This window comes from Chiloscyllium punctatum, chromosome 2, assembly GCF_047496795.1.
Source record: "Chiloscyllium punctatum isolate Juve2018m chromosome 2, sChiPun1.3, whole genome shotgun sequence".
NCBI lineage: Eukaryota > Metazoa > Chordata > Chondrichthyes > Orectolobiformes > Hemiscylliidae > Chiloscyllium > Chiloscyllium punctatum.
Genome location: NC_092740.1, coordinates 36,593,922 through 36,616,614, shown reverse-complemented (window position 1 = coordinate 36,616,614; position 22,693 = coordinate 36,593,922). Strand labels below are relative to the sequence as shown.

General features: G+C 43.0%; 1 protein-coding gene across 14 annotated transcripts in view; it reads right to left on the bottom strand.

Moving 5' to 3' along the window:
• LOC140496238 (microtubule-associated serine/threonine-protein kinase 4-like) overlaps window positions 1-22,693 on the bottom strand; it is a 475,527-nt gene that overhangs the window by 25,434 nt on the left and 427,400 nt on the right. For all 14 annotated transcript variants that reach the window (XM_072595744.1, XM_072595762.1, XM_072595752.1 and 11 more), the window contains 4 exons: window positions 17,071-17,236; window positions 11,373-11,474; window positions 5,061-5,183; window positions 1,602-1,714 (listed from right to left, as the gene is read on the bottom strand). In XM_072595744.1, the coding sequence (XP_072451845.1) occupies window positions 1,602-1,714; window positions 5,061-5,183; window positions 11,373-11,474; window positions 17,071-17,236 (504 nt within the window). The remainder of the gene's footprint in view (window positions 1-1,601; window positions 1,715-5,060; window positions 5,184-11,372; window positions 11,475-17,070; window positions 17,237-22,693) is intronic.

The window sequence follows — 22,693 nt, the reverse complement described above, 5'->3', positions numbered from 1 at the left end:
GTGTGAAAAAGTTGCCTCAGGTGTCCTTTTTAAATCTCTCTCCTCTCACCTTAAAAATATGACCCCTATTTTTGCACTCCCCCACCGTAGCGAAACAACATTTGCTAATCACCTTATCTATGCCCCTCATGACTATAAAAAAACCTTGATAAAGGTCAGCCCTCAATTTCCTATGCTCCAGTGAAAGAAGTCCCAGCCTATCCTTATAACTCAAACCATCAGTCCCAACAAAGTCCCGGTAAATCTTTTCTGAACCCTCTCCAATTTAATATACTCTTCCCATGTACAGAACTGCATGCAGGACTCCAAAAGTGCCTTACCGATGTCCTGTACAAATCATTGGCTCAAACTCAACTAGGGTAGTGTGTCCAATTCTTGGCCCTACAGTTTAGCGATGACATAAAGGCATTGAAAATGATGCACAAAAGGTGAGAATGTTTCCAGGGATGAGAGACTTCAGTTACAAGAACAGATTGGAGAAGCCTGGAGCACTTTCTTTATAGAAGAGAAGGCTAGGAGGAAATATAATAGAGGAACACAAAATCACAGGGGGTTTGGATAAAGTAAATAGGGAAACATTGTTCCCATTGAAAAAAGGATGGGACACTAGATGACACAGAGTTAGAATGACTGCCATAAGAACTGGAGGTAACATTAGCTCTATTCCTAATGAAGGACCTTTGCCCGGAACATCGATTTTCCTGCTCCTCGGATGCTGCCTGACCTGCTGTGCTTTTCCAGCACCACTCTAATCTAGACTCTGGTTTCCAGCATCTGCAGTCCTTGTTTTACATTAGGAAAGACTATGCCTTACGTTGTGAATCAATTCTGCAGCGCATGGCCTGAGATTGTCAAAGGCCAATTCAATCGAGGCTGTCAAAAGCAAACTGCACATTGATCTGAAGAGGTAAAATTTTGCAGGAATACAGAGAGATGGCAGGGGACTGGATGAGTTGAACAGATCTGACAAAGAGGTGCCACAGATATGCAGAGGAACCTCGATTATCCGAACGACACAGGTGGGGAGCATTTTGTTCAGATAATTGAATGCCGGATAACACAGTTTAGCCAAGCATCGGGACCTTGTGATCTTGCAGGATAATCCAAAATTCGGATAATCAAATACCGGATGATCGTGGTTCCTCTGTAATGGATTGAATGGTTTCTTTCCGTGCAGTAACCATTCTTTGATTCTCAGGGATTGAGGCCATGACTGACAGAAGGGGAGTGGTCTTATTTTATGAAGAGAGAGTATTCTTAAAGTCATACATATTGCAAACAAACAGTCTGGCTAAGCTGAGACAGTAGCCATGGAGGAGGATGGAGTCAGTGGTTAAGGTACAGAGTTTGAGGTAGCGTTCAAAGATGACTCTGGTCTGACATATAACTGCTGAGATTACAGTACATCCAAAGGAGCTGAAACCTGCTGTGGGTACCAGGGAGGTGGAGCTGGATGTCATCTGTGTACAAGTGGTGAGAAACTCCTGCCTGAAGTTTTCAAACTACAATATGCAGAGTCAGAAAGGAGTGGGCCATCTCACAAAATGCATTTGAAAAATATACATCAGCAATGCAGGAAGGTGTCATTTGGCTGTACTCACTTTGTTAAACCGATGGGAGCATGATGAAAACTGTCCTATTTCCAAATTAAAATTCTCCTCATTTGTCTCATCCTCTTCTTCAGTTTCCATATGGTGGTATCTTTCAGACCGAGCTAAATTAGAGAAAACAAATCGAAGTGTCACAGAACTTATGAGGCAAAATCAAAAGCATACATACTTGCACTTGTGTAACATCACATCATAGGATAGGAATAACACAGGAGGCCACCATTCAGCCTGTTGTGACTATGCTATCTCTCTCTAAGAGTTGCTTGGCTAATCCCTTATCCTGTAGCCATGTGAAGGAGTTCCCTTCAGATTATTATCCAAATCCCTTAGGAAAGCTGCAATTGAATCAACCAGATTCCCAGAACATACATTCCAGATCCCAACCACCTGCTGCAGAAAAAAACATTTTTTCTTATGTTGCCTCTATCCCTTGGATTGATCCTCAACTCTGCTGATATGCTTCTTATATGGCACTTTACCAAAGGATTTCTGGATGTTCAGGTACGCCGCAACAACTACATTACCCTCATCAGACTTCTTTGTTACCTCAGCCAAATACCATCAAATAAATTAAAACTAATTCACTCTTAACAATCCTTTGTTCACCTGTTGTCTTTCACTGTATCTCACCCCTGCACATACACAATATGGCTGCTGGGGAAAATCCAAGCACTACTGCGGTTAGGTGGTAAATGGGGAATGAAGAAAGAAGTAAAAACAAAGAGATTTAGAATCTCCTCAGTTTCGAGGACTGATTCTCAGCTGGCTGGGCCACAAAAAAAAGAAAAAAAAAATCCTTTGTTGACTACCCTAGTTAGTCCACACTTGAGTCCAAGTGATTGTTTTGTTCTGGATTATCATTTCGAAAAGCCTGCCTACCAGTGGGCATGATTCCTGTAAATGGTTTCTGTTACTTTGCAATTTGGTAAATCTGAGAATCCCGACAATGTGGAAGCAGGCCATTCGGCCCATCAAGCCCACTCTGACCCTCCGAAGAGCATCCCACCCAAACTGCCCCGCACCCTCCAGCTATCCCTGTAACCCTGCATTTCCCATGGCTAATCCACTTGGCCTGCACATCCCTAGACACTTATGAGCAATTCACCTAACCTGCACTTCTTTGGTCTGTGGGAGGAAACTGGAGCACCCAGAGGAATCCTGTGCAGAGACCGGGAGAATGTGCAAACTCCACGCAGACAGTTACCAAAGGGTGGAATTGAACCTGGGTCTCTGACGCTGGAAGGTAGCGGTGCTAACCATTGAGCCACTGTGCTCCACCTAGATGTCACATAGGCATAGGTAAATGTCACATTGGCATGGGATTTGAGCTAATGGGCAGAATTGTCCCAGTTCTGGGAGGAATCTCAGAAAAGGAACTGCATCAGTGACCTGATAGATTCTTGCCCAGGGGGTAATCTCCTCACAGGCAGGTTAACACCTGCATAAGTCCACCTGCCCTGCAGCAGCAAATAGTCAATCTGGATAATTAATTGCTAATTGGAGGGTCGATAAGGAACACCGGTGGGATTTGCCAGCATAGACAGACAGCCTGTTCCCCACTAGGACTATACTCTGCATGTCATGATCTCTGGTTGCAAATACTTCATCTTCACCAACTCTTCTGAAAATGCAGCTGGGATTTTTGCTGGGTCCTCAAGTTTCTACAATTTATATCCGTGACTGGCATAAGGCAATCAAAAGTATGATGGCTAAACGTGCAGATGATAAAGATCTTATAAGACAGGTCATAGCCAGGATCTGATGTTATGAAGACAATATAATAAGGATGCAGATCGTTATGATTAGGTTAAGTGAGTGGGCAAAATTCTGGCAGATGAAATCCAATGTGGGAAAGTGTGAAGTTGTTCACTTTGGCAGGTAGAATAGTAACAAAACTTAAACAGGGAACGATTTCAGAATTCTGAGGTGCAGGAGGGTCTAGATATTCAAACGCACAAGTCACAAAATGACTGGTATCCAGGTACAGCATGTCATCAGGAAGACTACCAGGCTGCTAGCCTTTATTAAGAGAGCAATTGAATACAAATGGGAGGATGATATGCTCCAGTTATACAATGATGGCGAGAGCAGATCTTGAAAATTGCTTGGGTCTCCTTATTGAAGGAAGGATGTGAATACATTGGGGGTGGCTCAGGAGGACGTTTTCTAGATGGATACCTGGAATAAGGTAGGAAAGATCGGAGAGGATGGGTCTGTTTTCATGACAGTTTAGAAAGTGATTTGATTGAAGGCTGAAGAATGTTCCGTTAAGCTGCATGGCTCTGCCTGTCCAGCCACTCCAAAGATCCACCTATGGCAATCGGTATCAGTAAGCCAATCACAGCACTGACTTCCAAAGGCCCGTGCAGCCGGTAAGAATGCGGAGCCTGAATCGTGTTGACTAGGCGGACGTGGAGAGGACGTTTACTTCTGTGGGCGAGTCCAGAATGACTGGACAGGGGCTGCACCTTTAGGACAGAGGTGGGGGCAAACATGTTTTCACTCAACATCTAAGGCAGTGGAGATGGGGTTAATAGAATATTTTTAAGGCAGAGATAAGTGAGGTCCTTGTTAGACACAGGATCCAAAGATTAGTAGGGACAACAGGTACATGAAACACAAACATGATCTTACTGAATGGTGAGCAGACTTGAAGTGCTGAAGGGCTGAATAGCCTAATTCCATTCCAAACCAGCTGGTGTGACAAGACAGATTCCTTTCGGTATTGTGGCTTGATTATTACTTTAGCTGGTAATCTAAAAGGAGGAAACCCCCATTGTAGTGTTCCTGCCAGGTGCAGCTGGTAGGAAGAGAACATAGCTACAAACAGGACAGAACTGGCAGCTTGTTCCCCTTTTCAAAATAAAATCTTGCCATGAAAGTTTAGGCCTTGCCTGGTCCTCCACTTGCAAGTTTGAAAGGCCCTTGCAAAATGCCCTTCCATTCCTGATGACTTATCGAGTTGTGAGGGACCATACATTGTGTCCAAGTTGGTAGCTCCCTTTCCCCATTGACTCAGGTGATAGCTCACTGGGGCATGAGGACAGATTCGGACAGTCCAATTCTCTTAGCCTCGCCCTGGTGAGGTTCATGGGAGGGGCTTGGCCAGCATCTCAGCTTTCATCTGTTTAATCCTTTCTCAGGGTTCAAAGCGGAGCTAAAAATTCATTTCATTTCTCTCACTGGACTTCTTCCAGACCGCATTACATCATTGAATGCAGATTGTGGAAATGTTTCAAATGAAATAGCCCATTTGTGTGACACTATGTAGTAGGACAGTATTGCATTCTATTAATGAAGTCAGAGTGTTGAATCATTATGGTAGTTTGATAATTAACCAGCAATCACTGTAAGTATGGAAATTAAGCAATGCCTTTACCTGCAACATTTTATCTAGGAAGTTCACAGCGATCTTATCACAAAAGGAGACTTAGCACTTCTAACACTTACTGTCAAAATAGCTGGTGTCATCCTCTGATTCCAACTGAGGAATAAATTCTGCTTTCTGTCTCAATAAGCCATTCCAGTCCAAGCCTCGGAAAAAATTGTGCTGCTTTACCTCATAGGCACCACCTGGCGGAGCAAGAGAGCAAAGAAAAAGCAACTGTCAAAACCAGGAAAAGGTCTCGTGTTTAAAAGCATTTCAAATTGAAGGCTGAACTAAGGACACGATCACAATGACTGACGTGTCTTTAACATTCACCAAATACAATCCGATCCCATAGATATTGCTACCAAGCTGTAATGCAACTTGAATTTGTACAGCGTGTATCTTGTGTAGAAAAACTTTCCATCCCAAGCTGTTTTACAAAATCATAATCCTATCAAGTGGGGAAAGGTGAAATGAGGCAAAACCAGGAAGACTTGTCACAAGCTCAATTAAATGAGCAGGTTTTAAGGATGAACTGAAAAGAGGAGGTTGAGGTGCGGAGGTAGTGGGCTGGCTGAGGGTTTCCTGATGAAGGGCTTTTGCCCGAAACGTTGATTTCGCTGCTCGTTGGATGCTGCCTGAACTGCTGTGCTCTTCCAGCACCACTAATCCAGTGGCTGAGGGAGTGTCAACCTGGGAGCCCAGACAGCTGCAGCTCCAGCTCTCCACACTGTGGTGACTGATGGGTGAAAGTCCACAAGGCCAGAGTCAGGGGAGCACCGCAGGAGCCTAAAGACATAGGGTTTAAATGGGAAGATGACAATTCTAAATCTGAGGTGAGAGAATAGAGGAGCCAGAGTAGGTCAATTTGGATTATAGCAATGGCAAAGGGTATGTGGAGTGAAATATGACATGGACAACAAACTTTTGGGTAGGAAACAGGAGTGGAGCAGCTAAGAAAGCACTGGAATAGTAAAATCTGATGCAGATAATGTATAGTTGAGAGTTTCAGCAACAGGTTGGCTGTGCTGGGATGAGGACCGATGAGCGAACTGAGGTGGAAGAAAAGGCACTGGCTACGATTGAATGGGAAATGGTGGAACCAAGTGAGGGCACTCTTACCAAACTGGATAATGAATGAATGTTAGATAAGGATAGTGTGAATAATGAATGTATCAAAGACTGTGGAGCACGGAGAGGAAGGATCGTGTACCAGAGTCACAGTCACAAGGGACGTTAGGCACAATGTTTATTCGTACCATTGGTGTTGCCTCCTGGTTTTTATATTTCCCCTCCACCCCACAGTGACAGTGTGGGATTGAAGACAACTCTAACTTTAACTGGGAAGCGGACCAAGATAAGGTGCTCAGAAGTGGTGGTGCTAGGATTTACAGGGCAATGAGGGCCAGATTGTCACTGTGGGCAGGTTGGGAAATGGACAAGACAATAAGGTTCTCCATTCATGAACCAATTTTCAGTAGAAATCAGAATATCATTGCAACTGGACACAGGAAGATTGTTGGTGACAAGCGTCTTGTTTGTATAAGATGTAATTAACACTGAATGACCTGATGGAGATACAAGAGCAGTGATAATCACTATTTATCAGAAAGGATAAGTGGGGGCCAGTCAAACAAATTTGGGTTTGGAAATTAACAGTTTCCATATTTTTTCTTTTTACAATCAGGATATCACTCATACCTTATTCTTATGTAAAATCTCCTTGTGTCGATTTCTACTTGTTTGCATACACGTGAATCAGTAAGAACATTGTCATCTGTTATATTCTTACAGCTTTTCAGTATCAGTCTTTGGGTTTTTGAATGAATAGCCAAGCTTTGGAAAAGCTTGCTTCTGTGCTGTAATACTCTACGACTCTCAGTAGCTACAGAGTGGTTAGTGATGATGCAGAGTGGATGCAGTGGTTAAGAGTAGTTGTGTGTGCCACTAATTTGTAATCATATTTACACCAAGAGTGACGAGGGAAGTTAGAAGAACTACTATTTCAGCAGATTATTAGAACATAGAGTATCTTTTAAAGAAAAATTAGATAGCAGCTTGAATGGAAGACGATACTTGGTCTACGGACACTATGAAGAAAGAGAGAAAGGTAGTGGGATTTCTTTTGGAATGCTTAGGAAAGAACCAACACTGCCTAGATGGGCTGATCTTTGCAACAAGCGTCTATGTTTCTGAAACTCTCCTGATGCTGAAGTAAAGACGGTTTTCCGAAGCTTGGCTACTTATTCAAAAAGGAGAAAGTGAGGACTGCAGATGCTGGAGATCAGAGCTGAAAATGTGTTGCTGGAAAAAGCGCAGGTCAGGCAGCATCCAAGGAGCAGGAGAATCGACATTTCGGGCATGAGCCGTTCTTCAGGAGTACTTATTGAAAAACCCAAAGACTGATACTAAAAATCTGTAAGAATATAACCGATGACAATGTTCTTACTGATTCACGTGTATGCATAATAGGAATGCAATCTTAATATGACCAGATTGTCAAACACTGGAATTAAATAATAACAAAACAGAGTCCGGGCATGTGCTTTTCTGAGATTTTTTTCCAACTCCAGCTTAATTACATGTTCACCAGAAAACAATTCCAATCTACTTCTTCAGACATGTGATGGCACATCATTGGGGTAGGTAGAACCTGAACTTTCAGGACCAGAGATTGGGGGGCGCCACCATTGCACGAAAAGATCCATTCACCACAAATGTACATCTGTAGAGAATTTTAATCAACCTGTTTGAAATAAGTCCACAGAGGCCAGTATTCCATCACCAAGTTACACTTTCTTCACACATGGAGAGGCCTTGACACTGATCCAGCTCCCTCAGAGCCAACTATCAGAGTGAGCAGACTGTCTGCCATTCTTGTTCTTATCTGTCAGCCAGGGCTTTGGAATGTGCTGCCGGAGGAAGTGGTGGAGGCTGGTACAATTGCAACATTTAAAAGGCATCTGGATGGGTATATGTTTAGGAAGGGTTTGGAGGGATATGAGCCGGGTGCTGGCAGGTGGGACTAGATTGGGTTGGGATATCTGGTCGGCATGGACGGGTTGGACCAAAGGGTCTGTTTCCGTGCTGTGTGTCTCTATGACTGGACTAGATTAATAACACCGATCAGGGAACCCATTTTCTATGAGGTCCACCTGGCTGACCTTGTTACACTTTTCAGACCATTACAGATATTTTCCTAATCGACTTGTTCAGAGGGGCTATTATGCCCCTCCTAAACCAGTGGGACTTAAAGCCAGGCCTCCTCCTCCAGAGGTAAGGACACTAGAACTGCACTACAGGAACTATTCCCCATAGTATGTTCAAATCAACCTGTCCAGAGATGTTAGAACACACCTCTGGAGCAGGTGAGACTTCAACAGGGGCTCCTGACTCAGGTAAGATTTACAACCACTGTACCACAAGAGCACCTGAACCATTTCACTTCTTATCTAAACAGTGTCAATTGACATATAACCACTACCTGTCCCCAGGGTCCAACTAGCCTCAGGCACACCCTCCAGACCCTACTAGCTAATCACAAATCAGCCTTCAGCATGAAGGCTTGGATACCATTTCTCAATCTAATTGTGAAAATTATCTAAATTCAGTTGTACACTGCTTATTCACACATGTAGTACACTTACTGAATGGAAAATCGGTCTACCAAGATTTGAAACTTTGGTTTGAAATTAATTTCTGTCTTTAGCAACAAGCTGCATTCCTCGTACTGAGCTGACTAGCAGATTAAATAAGGTTGTGCGATTCTATAAAAAAAATTTGTGGAACAATACCCAGGCACTTTACTCTGCATTTTATTTAATAAATTGTTCACTTCAAGCTTTAATCAAAATAGTATAGCTCAATCTACTTGCCATAAAATTCAATTATGAGCTAATAAAATAAATGGACCCATTTACTGCATCAGGATTAACATCCCGGATTACATGGTTACAAACTCTCCTGAACTATGACTCTATGATTATAACTGAACAGCACCATTTGAAGGCATGAACAAATCAACATTAGGTAGCAACTCTAAATGACCAACCTACCAGGGAGATTTTACACAATTTCAGCAAAACAAGCTATCACAACATAATGGGATGAGCTGTCAGTAGAAGTGGTTGAGACCAGTGCATTAACAACACTCAGAGAGATCTGGGTGTTCTTGTCCACCAGTCAATGAAGGCAAGCATGCAGGTACAGCAGGTCGTGAAGAAGGCTAATAGCATGCTGGCCTTCATAACAAGAGGGATTGCGTATAGAAGCAAAGAGGTGCTTCTGCAGCTGTACAGGGCCCTGGTGAGACCACACCTGGAGTACTGTGTGCAGTTCTGGTCTCCAAATTTGAGGAAAGACATTCTGGCTATTGAGGGAGTGCAGCGTAGGTTCACGAGGTCAATTCCTGGAATGGCAGGATTGCCTTACACGGAAAGACTGAAGCGACTGGGCTTGTATACCCTTGAGTTTAGAAGACTGAGAGGGGATCTGATTGAAACGTATAGGATTATGAAAGGATTGGACACTCTGGCAGGAGGAAACATATTTCAGCTGATGGGGGAGTGCCGAACCAGAGGACACAACTTAAAAATACGGGGTAGACCATTTAGGACAGAGATGAGGAGAAACTACTTCACCCAGAGAGTGGTGGCTGTGTGGAATGCTCTGCCCCAGAGGGCAGTGGAGGCCCAGTCTCTGGATTCATTTAAGAAAGAATTGGATAGAGCTTTTAAAGATAGTGGAGTCAAGGGTTATGGAGATAAGGCTGGAACAGGATACTGATTGGGAATGATCAGCCATGATCATATTGAATGGCGGTGCAGGCTCGAAGGGCAGAATGGCCTACTCCTGCATCTATTGTCTATTGTCTATTGTCTATTAAAAGGCATTTGGACAAATACATGGATAGGAAAGGATTAAAGGATATGGGCCAAGTGCAGGGAAATGGGGTTAGCGTTGAAGGACATTTTGGTTGGTATGGACTAGTTTGGGCCAAAGGGCTGCCTCTGTGCTGTATGATTCTATAGGAACAGAAATAGGCCATTCAGCCCTTCAAGCCTGTTCTACTATTCAATGAGATCATAGACTGTGACCTAAATCTAAATACCAACCTTTGGCCCATATCCCTCAAGAACTTGCTTAATAAAAAAACCTATCAAAGATTTAAAATGAACAACAGATCCAGTATCAACTACCATTTGTGGAAGAGTGCGCCAAACATATACTACCATATGTTGGGTGGCAATGGTCTTGTGGTATTATCACTGGACTGTTATTCCCAGACATCCAGGTAATATTTTGGGGACTGGGATTTGAAATCCCCCATGGCGCATGGTATTTGAATTCTCTAAATAACAAAGAACCTGGAATTAAGAGTCTAATGATGACCACAAATCCATTGTCAACATCCATCTAGTTCACTTAGGGAAGGAAACTTCCATCCTCACCTGGTCTTGATTAATTCGACTCCAGACCCACAGCAGTGTGGTTGACTCTTAGGTGTCCTCTGGGATGAGCAATAAATGCTAGGCTAGCCAGCAATGCCCTATTCCCATGAATGAATGAAAAAGTCATGTTTATAAGTGCTCTCTAACACCAGGGTGCCACAGTGGCTCAGTGGTTAGCACTGCTGTCTCACAGCGCCAGGGATCTGGGCTCAATTCCACCCTTGGATTACCGTGTGGAGTCTGCGCATTCTCCGTGTATCTGCGTGGGTTTCCTCTGGGTGCTCTGGATTGCTCCCACTGTTCAAAGACATGCAGGTTAGTTGGATTGGCCATACTAAATTGCCCGCAGTGTGTACATTAATGTGCTGGCTAGATGGATTAGCCGTGGGAAGTGTAGGGTTTCAAGGATAGGGTGGGATGCTCTTCGGAGGGTTGATGCGGACTTGTTTGGCTGAATGGGCTGTTTTCACACTGTAGGGATTTTATGATTCTATCTCTCTTGAACAGTTTGGCCCTAATTTTTAGATGCCTAGTTCTAGAACCATCAACTAGTTATGGTGGTTAGAAATTGTATGTTTACTGTTCTATGGTAATATCAGTTCTGAATATATAGTAATTTTCTTCCTATGGTTGTCTACAACTGAAGTTCAAATGACAGCAAAATCTCTGAAAAGTGGTTACCTTTAATTTTGTAGAAGTGAACATGCACCCCAGTCTGACCAATTGAGAAACTTTCATGGTTTAACTAACTGCAGTTGTAGTGAAGAATCTGTTATGCTGAAAAGCCAATATTTAGTTTGCATGACAAAGAACATCCACCCATTAGACAGAAGAGAATATCAATAGAAGGATTATCACATTTTAAAGGACTTTCAGATTCAGCGATTTTCAGAGTAATGTGCTAATTGCAGAGCATTAATAATGCAAATAGCTTTACAGTACCTGTTCCCAGTCTCTCCAATGGGTTCTGCCTGAGCAGCATAGTGATGAGGTCTTGAGCATCCGATGCAGGAGCTTCATCCCCTTCTGGCCAGTTTATCTCATCTAGAAAAGGAGGGAAAAAGCACAAAAAGAACTAAACTGGAATTAAAGAATAATCTTCACAAAACTAGAAGGCGTTTCTACGTATCACCACAAACTCATCAACCTCAGCAGTTCAACGACACAGTGACTCATCAGATCAGTTTCCTAGTTGCTAGTCTGTTTAGATTTTATGGCCCTGCAAGTTTAAAATGGCTGACGTCAGTGATATTGTCTCATTGGGAGATCAATTCTAAAGCAAAATACAGAGGTCTGTTGGTAACAGTGACTTGAGGCAGTGTGCAAATTTAACCATGGTTCCCTCAGTGCACAATTATGCCAACCATAGTGACAAAAATCTTAGGAGAACACTGCAATATGGGCAAAACATCAGACTCTGTCCAGCACGTCATCAGCACTTTAAGATCTTTCTCTTTAGATTCAACCTGTCTGAGAGAGATGTTAAGGAATAAGTGTGGAGACTAAAAGAAAAGATTTTCAATGTTAGTACATGTGGTTGGACCAGGGGGCAGACTTTACCCAGCACTTGTAGTTTGCATTCTTCACAACTGAAGTACAAAGCAAAACTCATACAACTTTTAAAATTAATTTTTATTCTTTCATGGGACGTGGGTGATGCCGACTTCCAGCATTTATTGCCTATTCCTAACTTCCCTCCCACAACAGCTTTAGAATAAGTTTCATTTGGGCCTAGGGATTTTATCCATCGTCAAGCCTGCAAAAACCGCTAAAACTTCTCTCTCAGCACTAATTTGTTCAGGTGTATCACAATCCCACTCCTTGATTTTGTTGCTTCCATCATGCTTTTCTAATGTGAATACAGATACAAAATAGTCATTTAAAACCCTCTGCTGTCTCTTTCATCTCCATAAAGAGATTGCCACTTTGCTCCCTAATGGATTCCACTCTTTCCCTGGTTATACTTTGCTGTAGGATTTCCCTTAAATGTTACCCACCACTGTATATTTATGCTCCCCCTTCAGTGTCCTAATTTATTTTCTAAGCAAGCCCATTATTTGCCATTTCAATAAACCACCTTACTCTCGTGCTAGTGTTTCTGTCCTGGGTATGCCTACTGCATTCCAATGAATCACAATGTGAGCTTGAGAAACAACATCTCATTTTCCTCTAAGGCACTTTACAACCTTGGATACTCAATGATGAATTCACTACTTCAGAATTTGACGGCATGATGATACCTGTTCTCCTTTTGTTTTACATTCTTCCACTCCTGCATCGCCCCACTGCCCACCCTGGCAATGTTTTTCTACAACCTCTACCGTCGGGGAGAAGGTACAGAAGCCTGAACACACGCACCAGTCGGTTTCGAAACAGTTTCTACCCTACTGTTGTTAGAATACTGAATGGACCAACAAACTCTTAACATTCGTCTGTGTTTTTGTTTTTGCTGCTGTTTACCTATTATTTACTTATTTATGCTACATAACTCTGTGATCTGCCTGTATTGCTTGCAAGACAAAGCTTTTCACTGTGCACGTGTCGGTACACGTGACAATAAATTCAATTCAACTAATTTTTTCTTTCTCTACAGATGCTGCTGGATTTGCAGAGTTTCTCCAGTTTGCTCTGTGTTTGCTTTCATTTAGAAAGCTAGTGCAATTCAGTTTCTGGTCAATGGTAATCCCAGGATGTTGATAGTGGGGTTCAACAATGGCAATGCTGAACATCAAAGAGCAATGATTATATCCTCCCTCTTATTGGAGATGGTATGATTTAAATACTACTTGCCACTTGTCCGCTCAAACATGGATGTTGTCCAGGTCTTGATGCATAATGACACAAACAGCGTCAGTATCTGAGTTTTCACAAATATTCCCACTTCTGAGTTATGCAGGAAGGAAGATTACTAATGAAACAGCTGAAAATGGTTAGGCCTTAGGCAATACATTTACATGCTCTTGTGGTGCAGCAGAAGTGACTTTCCCTCTGTACCATTCCATCTGCTCTTGAGGTGTGTCATAGCACATCTGAACAGATTGATTAAAAAATATCTCTGAGATGAACTAGCCTTTTAGGAGCTCTTGTAAGGTAGTGCTACTGTCCCTACCTCTCGGCCAAGTGACCTGGATTCAATCCTACCTGCCCTGAAAAGGTTGATTAGAAAAGGCCTAGTTTGAGGAACTCCTGCAGTGATGTCCTGGAGCTGAGATGACAGTCCTCCAACAAACACTATCACCTTCCTTGTGCCAGGTCTAACTCCAGCCAGAAGACAATTACACCCCTAAATAACACTGACTTCAGTTTTGCTAGGGCTCCTTGATGCCACATTTGGTCAAATGCTGCCTTAATACAAGTGCTGTCACCTGTACCTCACCTCCTGACATCGATTGACACCTCTGTGACAGGCAGATAGTTGAAGATGAGGATGTCAAGTACTTTCTGTTGGTTCCTCATCACTTGTTGCAGATGCAGCTAGCACTCCATCAGCTCTAGCAGGCATCACACTGCCAACTCACCCTTGGTGATGGACAAGGAAGTCCTTCACCCAGAGTACGTTCTGATCCCTTAACACCCTTACTGCTTCCTCCAAGTGATGTTCGACATGGAGTAGTATTGATTCATCAGAGAGGTGGTGCGGTCGGTGGTAATTAGCAAAATGTTTCCTTACCCATGTTTGACCTGAAGCCTTGGGACCTCAGGGATAACTCCTTTCTAACTGTATATCATACTGCCACCAGCACTGATGGATCAGGATATACCCAGGGTTAGGGCCTGGAATGTTGTCTTATCAGGTGTGATCTCATGAGTTTGACTACTTAGAGGCATAGTCCTAGAGTTGCACAGCACAGAAACACACCGTTCAGATATTCAGGCTACTGTTGACTAGTCTGTGGGACAGCTCTCCCAATTTTGGCACCAACCTCCAGATGTTGCCAAGAATGCCTTTCAGGATCAATAGAACTGTTTGCCATTCTCATTTCAGGTATTTTGGTCCATACGGTTTCATTCCTTTCCTTAGACTTTATAAAACCTTTTATGGTAAAGTTTGAAGTCCTAGTTCAGGATTCTCTTAAGGTTAACATGCAGGTTCAGTTGGCAGTTAGGGAAGCAAATGCAATGTCAGCATTCATTTCAAGAGGGCTAGAATACAAGAGCAGAGGGGGACAGCTGAGACTGTGTAAGGCCCCGTATTTGGAACATTGAGAGCAGTTTTAGGCCCTGTATCTAAGGAAGGATGTGCTGACCTTGGACGGGATCCAGAGGAGGTTCACAAGAATGATCCCAGGGATGAAGGGCTTTTTACATGAGGAGTGGTTGAGGACTCTGGGTCTGTAAATCAATGATGTTTGGAATGATGAGGGGGAATCTCACTGAAACTTATAGAACATTGAGAGGCTCGGATAGAGAGGACATGGAGAAGATGTTTCCACCAGCAGGAGAGACTAGGACCTGGGGGCAGCAGAAAGGGGGGGAGGGGGGCAACCTTTTAGAACTGATATGTGGAAGAATTTCTAAGGCTGTGGACGCCAGTTCATTGATTGCATTCAAGACAGAGATAGATAGGCTCTTAATAAAAACCGAAAGAAGTGCAAGTACTGCAACATCCCTAGATATCTTCTTGATCAGTAAGGGGATCAAGAGGTATGTGGAGAAGGCATGAATAGGAAGGGGATAGAGGGGATATGGACCAAATAATGGCAGAAGGTTTTTTTTAGTTAGGGCATGATGGTTGGCACAGACATGGCGGGCCGAAAGGCCTGTTCCTGTGCTGTACTTCTCTTTGGTACTTTGTGTTCTTTTGAGAATGGGATTGAGAAACATGTCAGCCACGATCAAATGGCAGAGCAGACCCAATGGGCCAAATGGCCTAATTTGCACCAATATCTTATAGTCTATTGGTTTGAAACAAAGGATTGTCTTGCTAGGCCATTTCAGACTGTGGCCAGATCAGATAAGGATGGCAGATTTCCTTCTCGAAAGAAGTATATTAGTGAATCTGATGAGATTTTACAATAATCAAAGTGCCATGGGGCTGCAATTAGGTTAGCTTTTAACTCTATATTTTCTTGAATTCAAAATTTCACCATCTGCCCTGGTCAGGATTCTGGATTACTGTCTCGTGACGTTGCCACAACACCACTTCCTCCCTAAGAAAGGATACTGATCATTCACTTTGAAAACCACATTAACTAATTTGCCCAAGTAACAGACTTTGCACTTGTGCACAAAATGGCAATGTTGAAAGGAAGCCAGGTGCTGTCTCACAAACACTGAAGTTGCTATTATTATTGATTCAGAACTCTGCACCTCAAGCTGTTGACATGATGCTGAACAATACTGAGCTCTGCACAATGAATCATTTAAACAAATATTAACACTAATTACAAAATAGTTGGCAGATGCACCCAATTACAGTGGCATCATAAATAATAGTGAGCAAAGGCATAGTTATATTTTATAAATACAAATGAACCATGAATCAGAGGTTATAATTTAATTGGATTTCAGTAACAAAAAAAATAAGATTAGTAATCACTAAATTTATTATTGCAAACGTAATTTGCAATTCTATTAACAACTGCTCAAGGCCATGGGACACCATAGAATGTTGAAATAAATGTATTCTGGGTTTGTTTAGCCAGCAGGCTGCTCCATAAATGTAATTACATCATGTGGAAATGATACATGAATATGTAAATTAGCAATTGCGCTCCAACAGCCATTCACAATGCTCTTAATTAATCACTCAATTCCCACAGCCTCTTTCACTCTGGAGCACATGACAAAACAAGATGGAATGGAATTGACTTGGGGTCTCTCTGGACAGCTGTAGTATTACAGCAACTGCAATTGTCTGGCTCAGAACCAGACGCCTGTGAATTCAGAATCCCTAAACAAAGGCAACATTCTCAGCTAACACAAAAGCAATGGAGTGCTAGATATCTGAAATAAAGACAGGAACTGGTGAAGCTGCTCAGCAGGTGGGGTAACATCTGTGGAAGGGGAAATCAGAATGACATTTCAGGTCCATCACCCCTTGTTGTTTTATCTTTTTCTGCTGCTAAGTATTTCAAACATTTCATTTCTTTTTATTCTCAGATACTCCTAATACCTTTAGTTGGCGGAAGAATTTATATGAACAAGCATTTTCCCTCAAAATTTCCCTTTAAAAAGGTGTTGCATCTTGAAATTGATTTGGAAACAATGCAGATGGAAGACGACAAACCCCCCCCCCTAGAAATTGGAGTAACATTTCCCCAAAATGATTCCTTCCAAGTATCCAGAGTGTCAGGCAAGCAGTGTTTCAGGGGAAAAAAAAATCGAAATGCCACATCAGTTTTGAGTTAAGCCAGCTGGGTACATAGATGCACTATTCACAGAACTTGTCAGCGTGCCTCTGTGGACTACATCCGATATTTCAGCAAGGATGAAAGAAATCATTTTTCAAAACAAAAAATTGCAAACTGAAATAAACCTGAGTTTGTAGATATCGATTGTTTAGCTAAAGACACTGAAATTGACATTGATATTAGCATTTACTGAGGGTAAAAAAACCCTGCCTTCAAACTACAGTCTTATGTTAGTTTCTCCCCCTCCTTGGCAAGGATTACATATTCAGATATTTCTTGATGCTTACCACTAATCACTTGGCCAAACAGCTCCTCAGGTGTGTCTCCAAAAAAAGGGACACATCCAACCACAAATTCGTAAAGAATAATCCCCATGGCCCACCAATCCACTGGTTTGCCGTATCCTTGCCGCAGAATTACTTCAGGAGCTATGTATTCTGGAGTTCCACAAACCTGCAAAAGAATAAGATTTAAAAATAGACAGAAGAGGCAATTCTTTTACAGAGGGTGGTTCACATATGAAATGAACTTCCTGAGGAAGTGGTGGATGTGGGTATAATTACAACACTTAAAAATATTTGGATAGATACATGAGTAGCAAAGGATTGGAGGGATATGGGCCAGGAGCAGGCAGGTGAGACTAATTTAGTTTGGGATTATGTTAGGCATGGACTGGTTGGACCAAAGAGTCTGTTTCTGAGCTGTATGACTATGACTCTGTAACAATTAAACCACAACTGGAGAACTGTTTTTGGTCACGACATTATGGGAAAGATGTGACTGCACTAGAGGGCCTCTTGAATGAATTGAATTGAATTGAATTTATTGTCACGTGTACCAAGGCACAGTTAAAAGCTTTTCTTGTGAGCAATACAGGCAGATCACATAGTTTAGTAGCATAGAGAAGTAAATAATAGGTAAACAGCGGCAAAAAACAAAAACACAGGTACTGGCAAAGGTTAAGAGTTTGTTGGTCCATTGAGTATTCTAATAACAGTAGGGTAGAAACTGTTTTGAAACCGGCTTGTGTGTGTGTGCGTGTTCAGGTTTCTGTACCTTCTTCCTGATGACAGAGGTTGTAGAAAAACATTGGCAGGGTGGGATGGATCTTTGAGAATGCTGGTGGCCTTTCTTGGACAGCGGGCCTGGTAGATGGGTTTACCAGGCTGCTGCCGGGTTTTAATTATGAGGAACGATTGGATAGCCTGGGGTTATGTGGTTAAGGGAATTAAGTGGGGTGATTTTTGAGAAGATTTGTAGCTCAGGTTGAGGTTCAGGTTGTGAGTTTGCTTACTGAGCTGGAATGTTTGATTTTAGACATTTTGTCACCATGCTAGGTAACATCGTCAATGAGCCCCCGGTGAAACGCTGGCATTATGTCCCGCTTTCTATTTATGGGTCTTCATTTCTGGCTACTTTTCTCAGAGGATGGTCGATGGGGTCCAAATCATTCTAAACAGAATGGAGTACATTGAAAAAGTTTGCAGATACTGACACTTACCAACAGGTGGCAATAGACCCAACCCCACAATTAGAAAACGATATCCCATCCACATTGAAAAGGCTTCAGAAATCAGGACAGTTAAATAAGATAGACTTCCAAAAAAATGAAATCAGATGGATTCAACACACCCCGCTACTACAGGCTATCTAAAGTACATAAACCAGGCCCCACCACCCACACCACTCCCCGCTCCCCCCGCCCCCCCCCCCACACCACTCCCCCTCCCCCACCGCTCCCCCCGCCCCCCCGCCCCCCCACCCCCCACACCACTCCCCCTCCCCCCGCCTCCCCGCCCCCCCCATCCCCATACCCATAGTCTCTCTACCTGGAACACCGACATACAGACTAGCCAAGGAACTCCACCAAAAACTGAAATATCTAGTGGAAAACGCATGCCACTCCATCCTCTCTACCCAAGAACTCCTGAACACCAAAGAGACCAAAATAGAAGAGGACGAAATAATGGTCTCCTTTGACATAACAGCCCTGTTCACATTAATTAACATTAACCTGACCAAAGAACCACTGTCTGCACTACTAGAGGAACCAAGGACACAAACACCGGACAGCACCACATCAGCAAGGACAGCATTCTCAAGCTAGTGGACCTGTGCGTCACCACCCACTTCACATTAAATAACAAGACCTACAAACAAACTAACAGAATACCCATAGGATCCCTAATATCAGGGTTCCTAGCAAGAGCATAAATGAAGAGAATTGAACAAACAGCCCTCCCAACACTCCAATCCAAACTTTGGGTCCAGTACCTGGAAGATACCTTTGTGATTACAAAACAGAAATTAGAGGAAACCTACAATATCATTAACAATATCCTGACAGGGATAACATTCACAAAAGACGAGGAGAACAACAAGTTCCCATTCCTAGATGTCACAGTAAAAGAACATTTAATGGAGAACTTCAAACCAGCGTCTATAGAAAAACAACACACACAGACCAAATACTTAACTACAGAAGAAATTATCCCAATACCCACAAACGGAGCTGCATCAGGACATTATTTCAATGAGCCACAACACTGCAGCACCGAGGAACTATGAACAGCCATAAGTATATGGAAGTATATGGAAGTATATGGAAGAACGGGCACCCAATAAACACAATCCACCGATTCCTCAACAACAAACCCAAACAAGCAGACATGACCGAGGTCAGGCTCACTGGTCTATAGTTCCCTGGCTTGTCCTTACCACCCTTCACATTACTTTACATCAAAGACATCTCTGAAATTACTTCCAGACCTCTCAGACCCCTTGGCATCATGGTAGCCCACAATCTTACCAACACACTTAAACAGCGACTAATGAACCTAAAGGACCCTATGTAAACAACCAGCAAAATGAATGTAATTTACAAAATACCATGCAAGGACTGTAACAAATACTACGGCAAACAAACAGGCAGAAAACTAGCCATCAGATACATGAACACCAACTAGCCACCAAAAGACATGACCCACTATCACTAGTATCCTTACATACAGACAAGGAAGGACACGACTTTGACTGGGACAACACATCCATCCTAGGACAGGCTAAACAGAGACACGCACTGGAATTCCTAGAGGCTTGGCATTCTAACCAGAACTCCATCAATAAACACTTTGATTTGGACCCCATTCACCATCCTCTGAGAAAAAGAACCGGAAATGATATTACCCACCTTAAGAGACCTAGACACATAAACAGAAAGCAGGACATAATACCAGCGCTTCACTGGAGGCTCACAGATGATGTTACTGAGCATGGTGATGAAACGCCTGAAAACAAACCTTCCAGCTCAGAGAGCAAATGTACAACCTGAAGTTAAGTGGGGGCCTGATGGAGGTGTATAAGATTATAAGGAGGAAGTGCTGGATGTCTTGAAACAGTTAAAGGTGGATAAATCCCCCGGACCTGATCAGGTGTACCCGAGAACTCTGTGGGAAACTAGAGAAGTGATTGCTGGGCCTCTTGCTGAGATATTTGTATCATCGATAGTCACAGGTGAGGTGCCAGAAGACTGGAGGTTGGCAAATGTGGTGCCACTGTTTAAGAAGGGTGGTAAGGACAAGCCAGGGAACTATAGACCAGTGAGCCTGACTTCGGTGGTGGGCAAGTTGTTGGAGGGAATTCTAAGGGACAGGATGTATATGTATTTGGAAAGGCAAGGACTGATTCGGGATAGTCAATATGGCTTTGTGCGTGGGAAATCATGTCTCACAAACTTGATTGAGTTTTTTGATGAAGTAACAAAGAAGATTGATGAGGGCGGAGCAGTAGATGTGATCTATATGACTTCAGTAAGGCGTTCGACAAGGTTCCCCATGGGAGATTGATTAGCAAGGTTAGATCTCATGGAATACAGGGAGAACTAGCCATTTGGATACAGAACTGGCTCAAAGGTAGAAGACAGAGGATGGTGGTGGCGGGTTGTTTTTCAGACTGGATGCCTGTGACCACTGGAGTGCCACAAGGATTGGTGCAGGGCCCTCTACTTTTTGTCATTTACATAAATGATTTGGATGCGAGCATAAGGGGTACAGTTAGTAAGTTTGCAGATGACACCAAAATTGGAGGTGTAGTGGACAGCGAAGAGGGTTACCTCAGATTACAACAGGATCTTGACCAGATGGGCCAATGGGCTGAGAAGTGGCAGATGGAGTTTAATTCAGATAAATGCGACGTGCTGCATTTTGTGAAAGCAAATCTTAGCAGGACTTATACACTTAATGGTAAGGTCCTAGGGAGTGTTGCTGAACAAAGAGACCTTGGAGTGCAGGTTCATAGCTCCTTGAAAGTGGAGTCGCAGGTAGATAGGATAGTGAAGCAGGTGTTTGGTATGCTTTCTTTTATTGGTCAGAGTATTGAGTACAGGAGTTGGGAGGTCATGTTGCGGCTGTACAGGACATTGGTTAGGCCACTGTTGGAATATTGCATGCAATTCTGGTCTCCTTCCTATCGGAAAGATGTTGTGAAACTTGAAAGAGTTCAGAAAAGATTTACAAGGATGTTGCCAGGGTTGGAGGATTTGAGCTATAGGGAGAGGCTGATCAAGCTGGGGCTGTTTTTCCTGGAGCGTCGGAGGCTGAAGGGTGACCTTATAGAGGTTTACAAAATTATGAGGGGGATGGATAGGGTAAATAGACAGTCTTTTCCCTGGGGTCGGGGAGTCCAGAACTAGAGGGCATAGGTTTATGGTGAGAGGGGAAAGATATAAAAGAGACCTTTGGGGCAACTTTTTCATGCAGAGGGTGGTATGTGTGTGGAATGAGCTGCCACAGGATGTGGTGGAGGCTGGTACAATTGCAACATTTAAGAGGCATTTGGATGGGTATATGAAGAGAAAGGGTTTGTAGGGATATGATCCGGGTGCTGGCAGGTGGGACTAGATTGGGTTGGGATATCTGGTCAGCGTGGACAAGTTGGACCGAAGGGTCTGTTTCCATGCTGTACATCTCTATGACTCTAAGAGTCACAGATAGGATGGAGAGGAAGACAATTTTTCATTAGTAGAAGCAGCAATAGCCAGGAGTTAGAGATTTAAAGTAAGAGGTGGAATTCAGGTGAATGTTTTTCACCCAGAGGGTGGTGGGAATCTCACACTCAATGTTTGGAAGGGTGTTTGAGTCAGAAACTCTTGTAACATAACATCTCAGCAATAGTTATATATTCAATTGCATTGCCATAGCTTCGAGGGCTATGGGCCTAGAGCTGGAAAATGGGATTAATCTAGTCACATCTTTGTTGACTAGTGTGGACATGATCAGCTGAATGGCTTGCCTTCTGTGCTGTAAATGTCTGAGTATCTAAAGATAAGAGCTATCACTGATGGATAGAGATGGGGTTAGCAATGATTGGAAGTTATTAGGTTGTTTAAACACACATTCCTAAGAGCTTAAACAAAACCTGAAAGAACTGCAGATGCTGGAAATCTGAAACAAAAATGGAAATTGCTGGAAAAGCTCAATAGATCTGACAGCATTGGAGGGGGGAAATCAAAGTGACCTTTCTTCAGAACTCAAGAGCTTAATACTGAGTACAATGGAGGTGTACCCCAGAAAACGTTCACTTAACTTGATAGCTTATGGATGGCTTGCAGTCTCCTGTGTGGTTTTACCACATGATTATTTTACTGACAAGTAGATTCAATTTTTCATTTTATATCTTCAGTGAATGTGAGCAGCTAAACCTGTCAGTAGAGTCAAGGTGGTCAGTCCATCTTCAAAGAGCTCGCTGGCCACTTGATATGAGTGTGTGTTTAGCTCACAGGAGGCATCACCCAGTGATCTAATTTAGTAGTCCCAACAGTACAGCAGGCAGGAGAGATTGTTTGTGGGCAAGGAATAAAATTTACTAGAAGTTTCCGGAATCTTTTGGCTCCCTCCCCCCACCGCCCCCAAC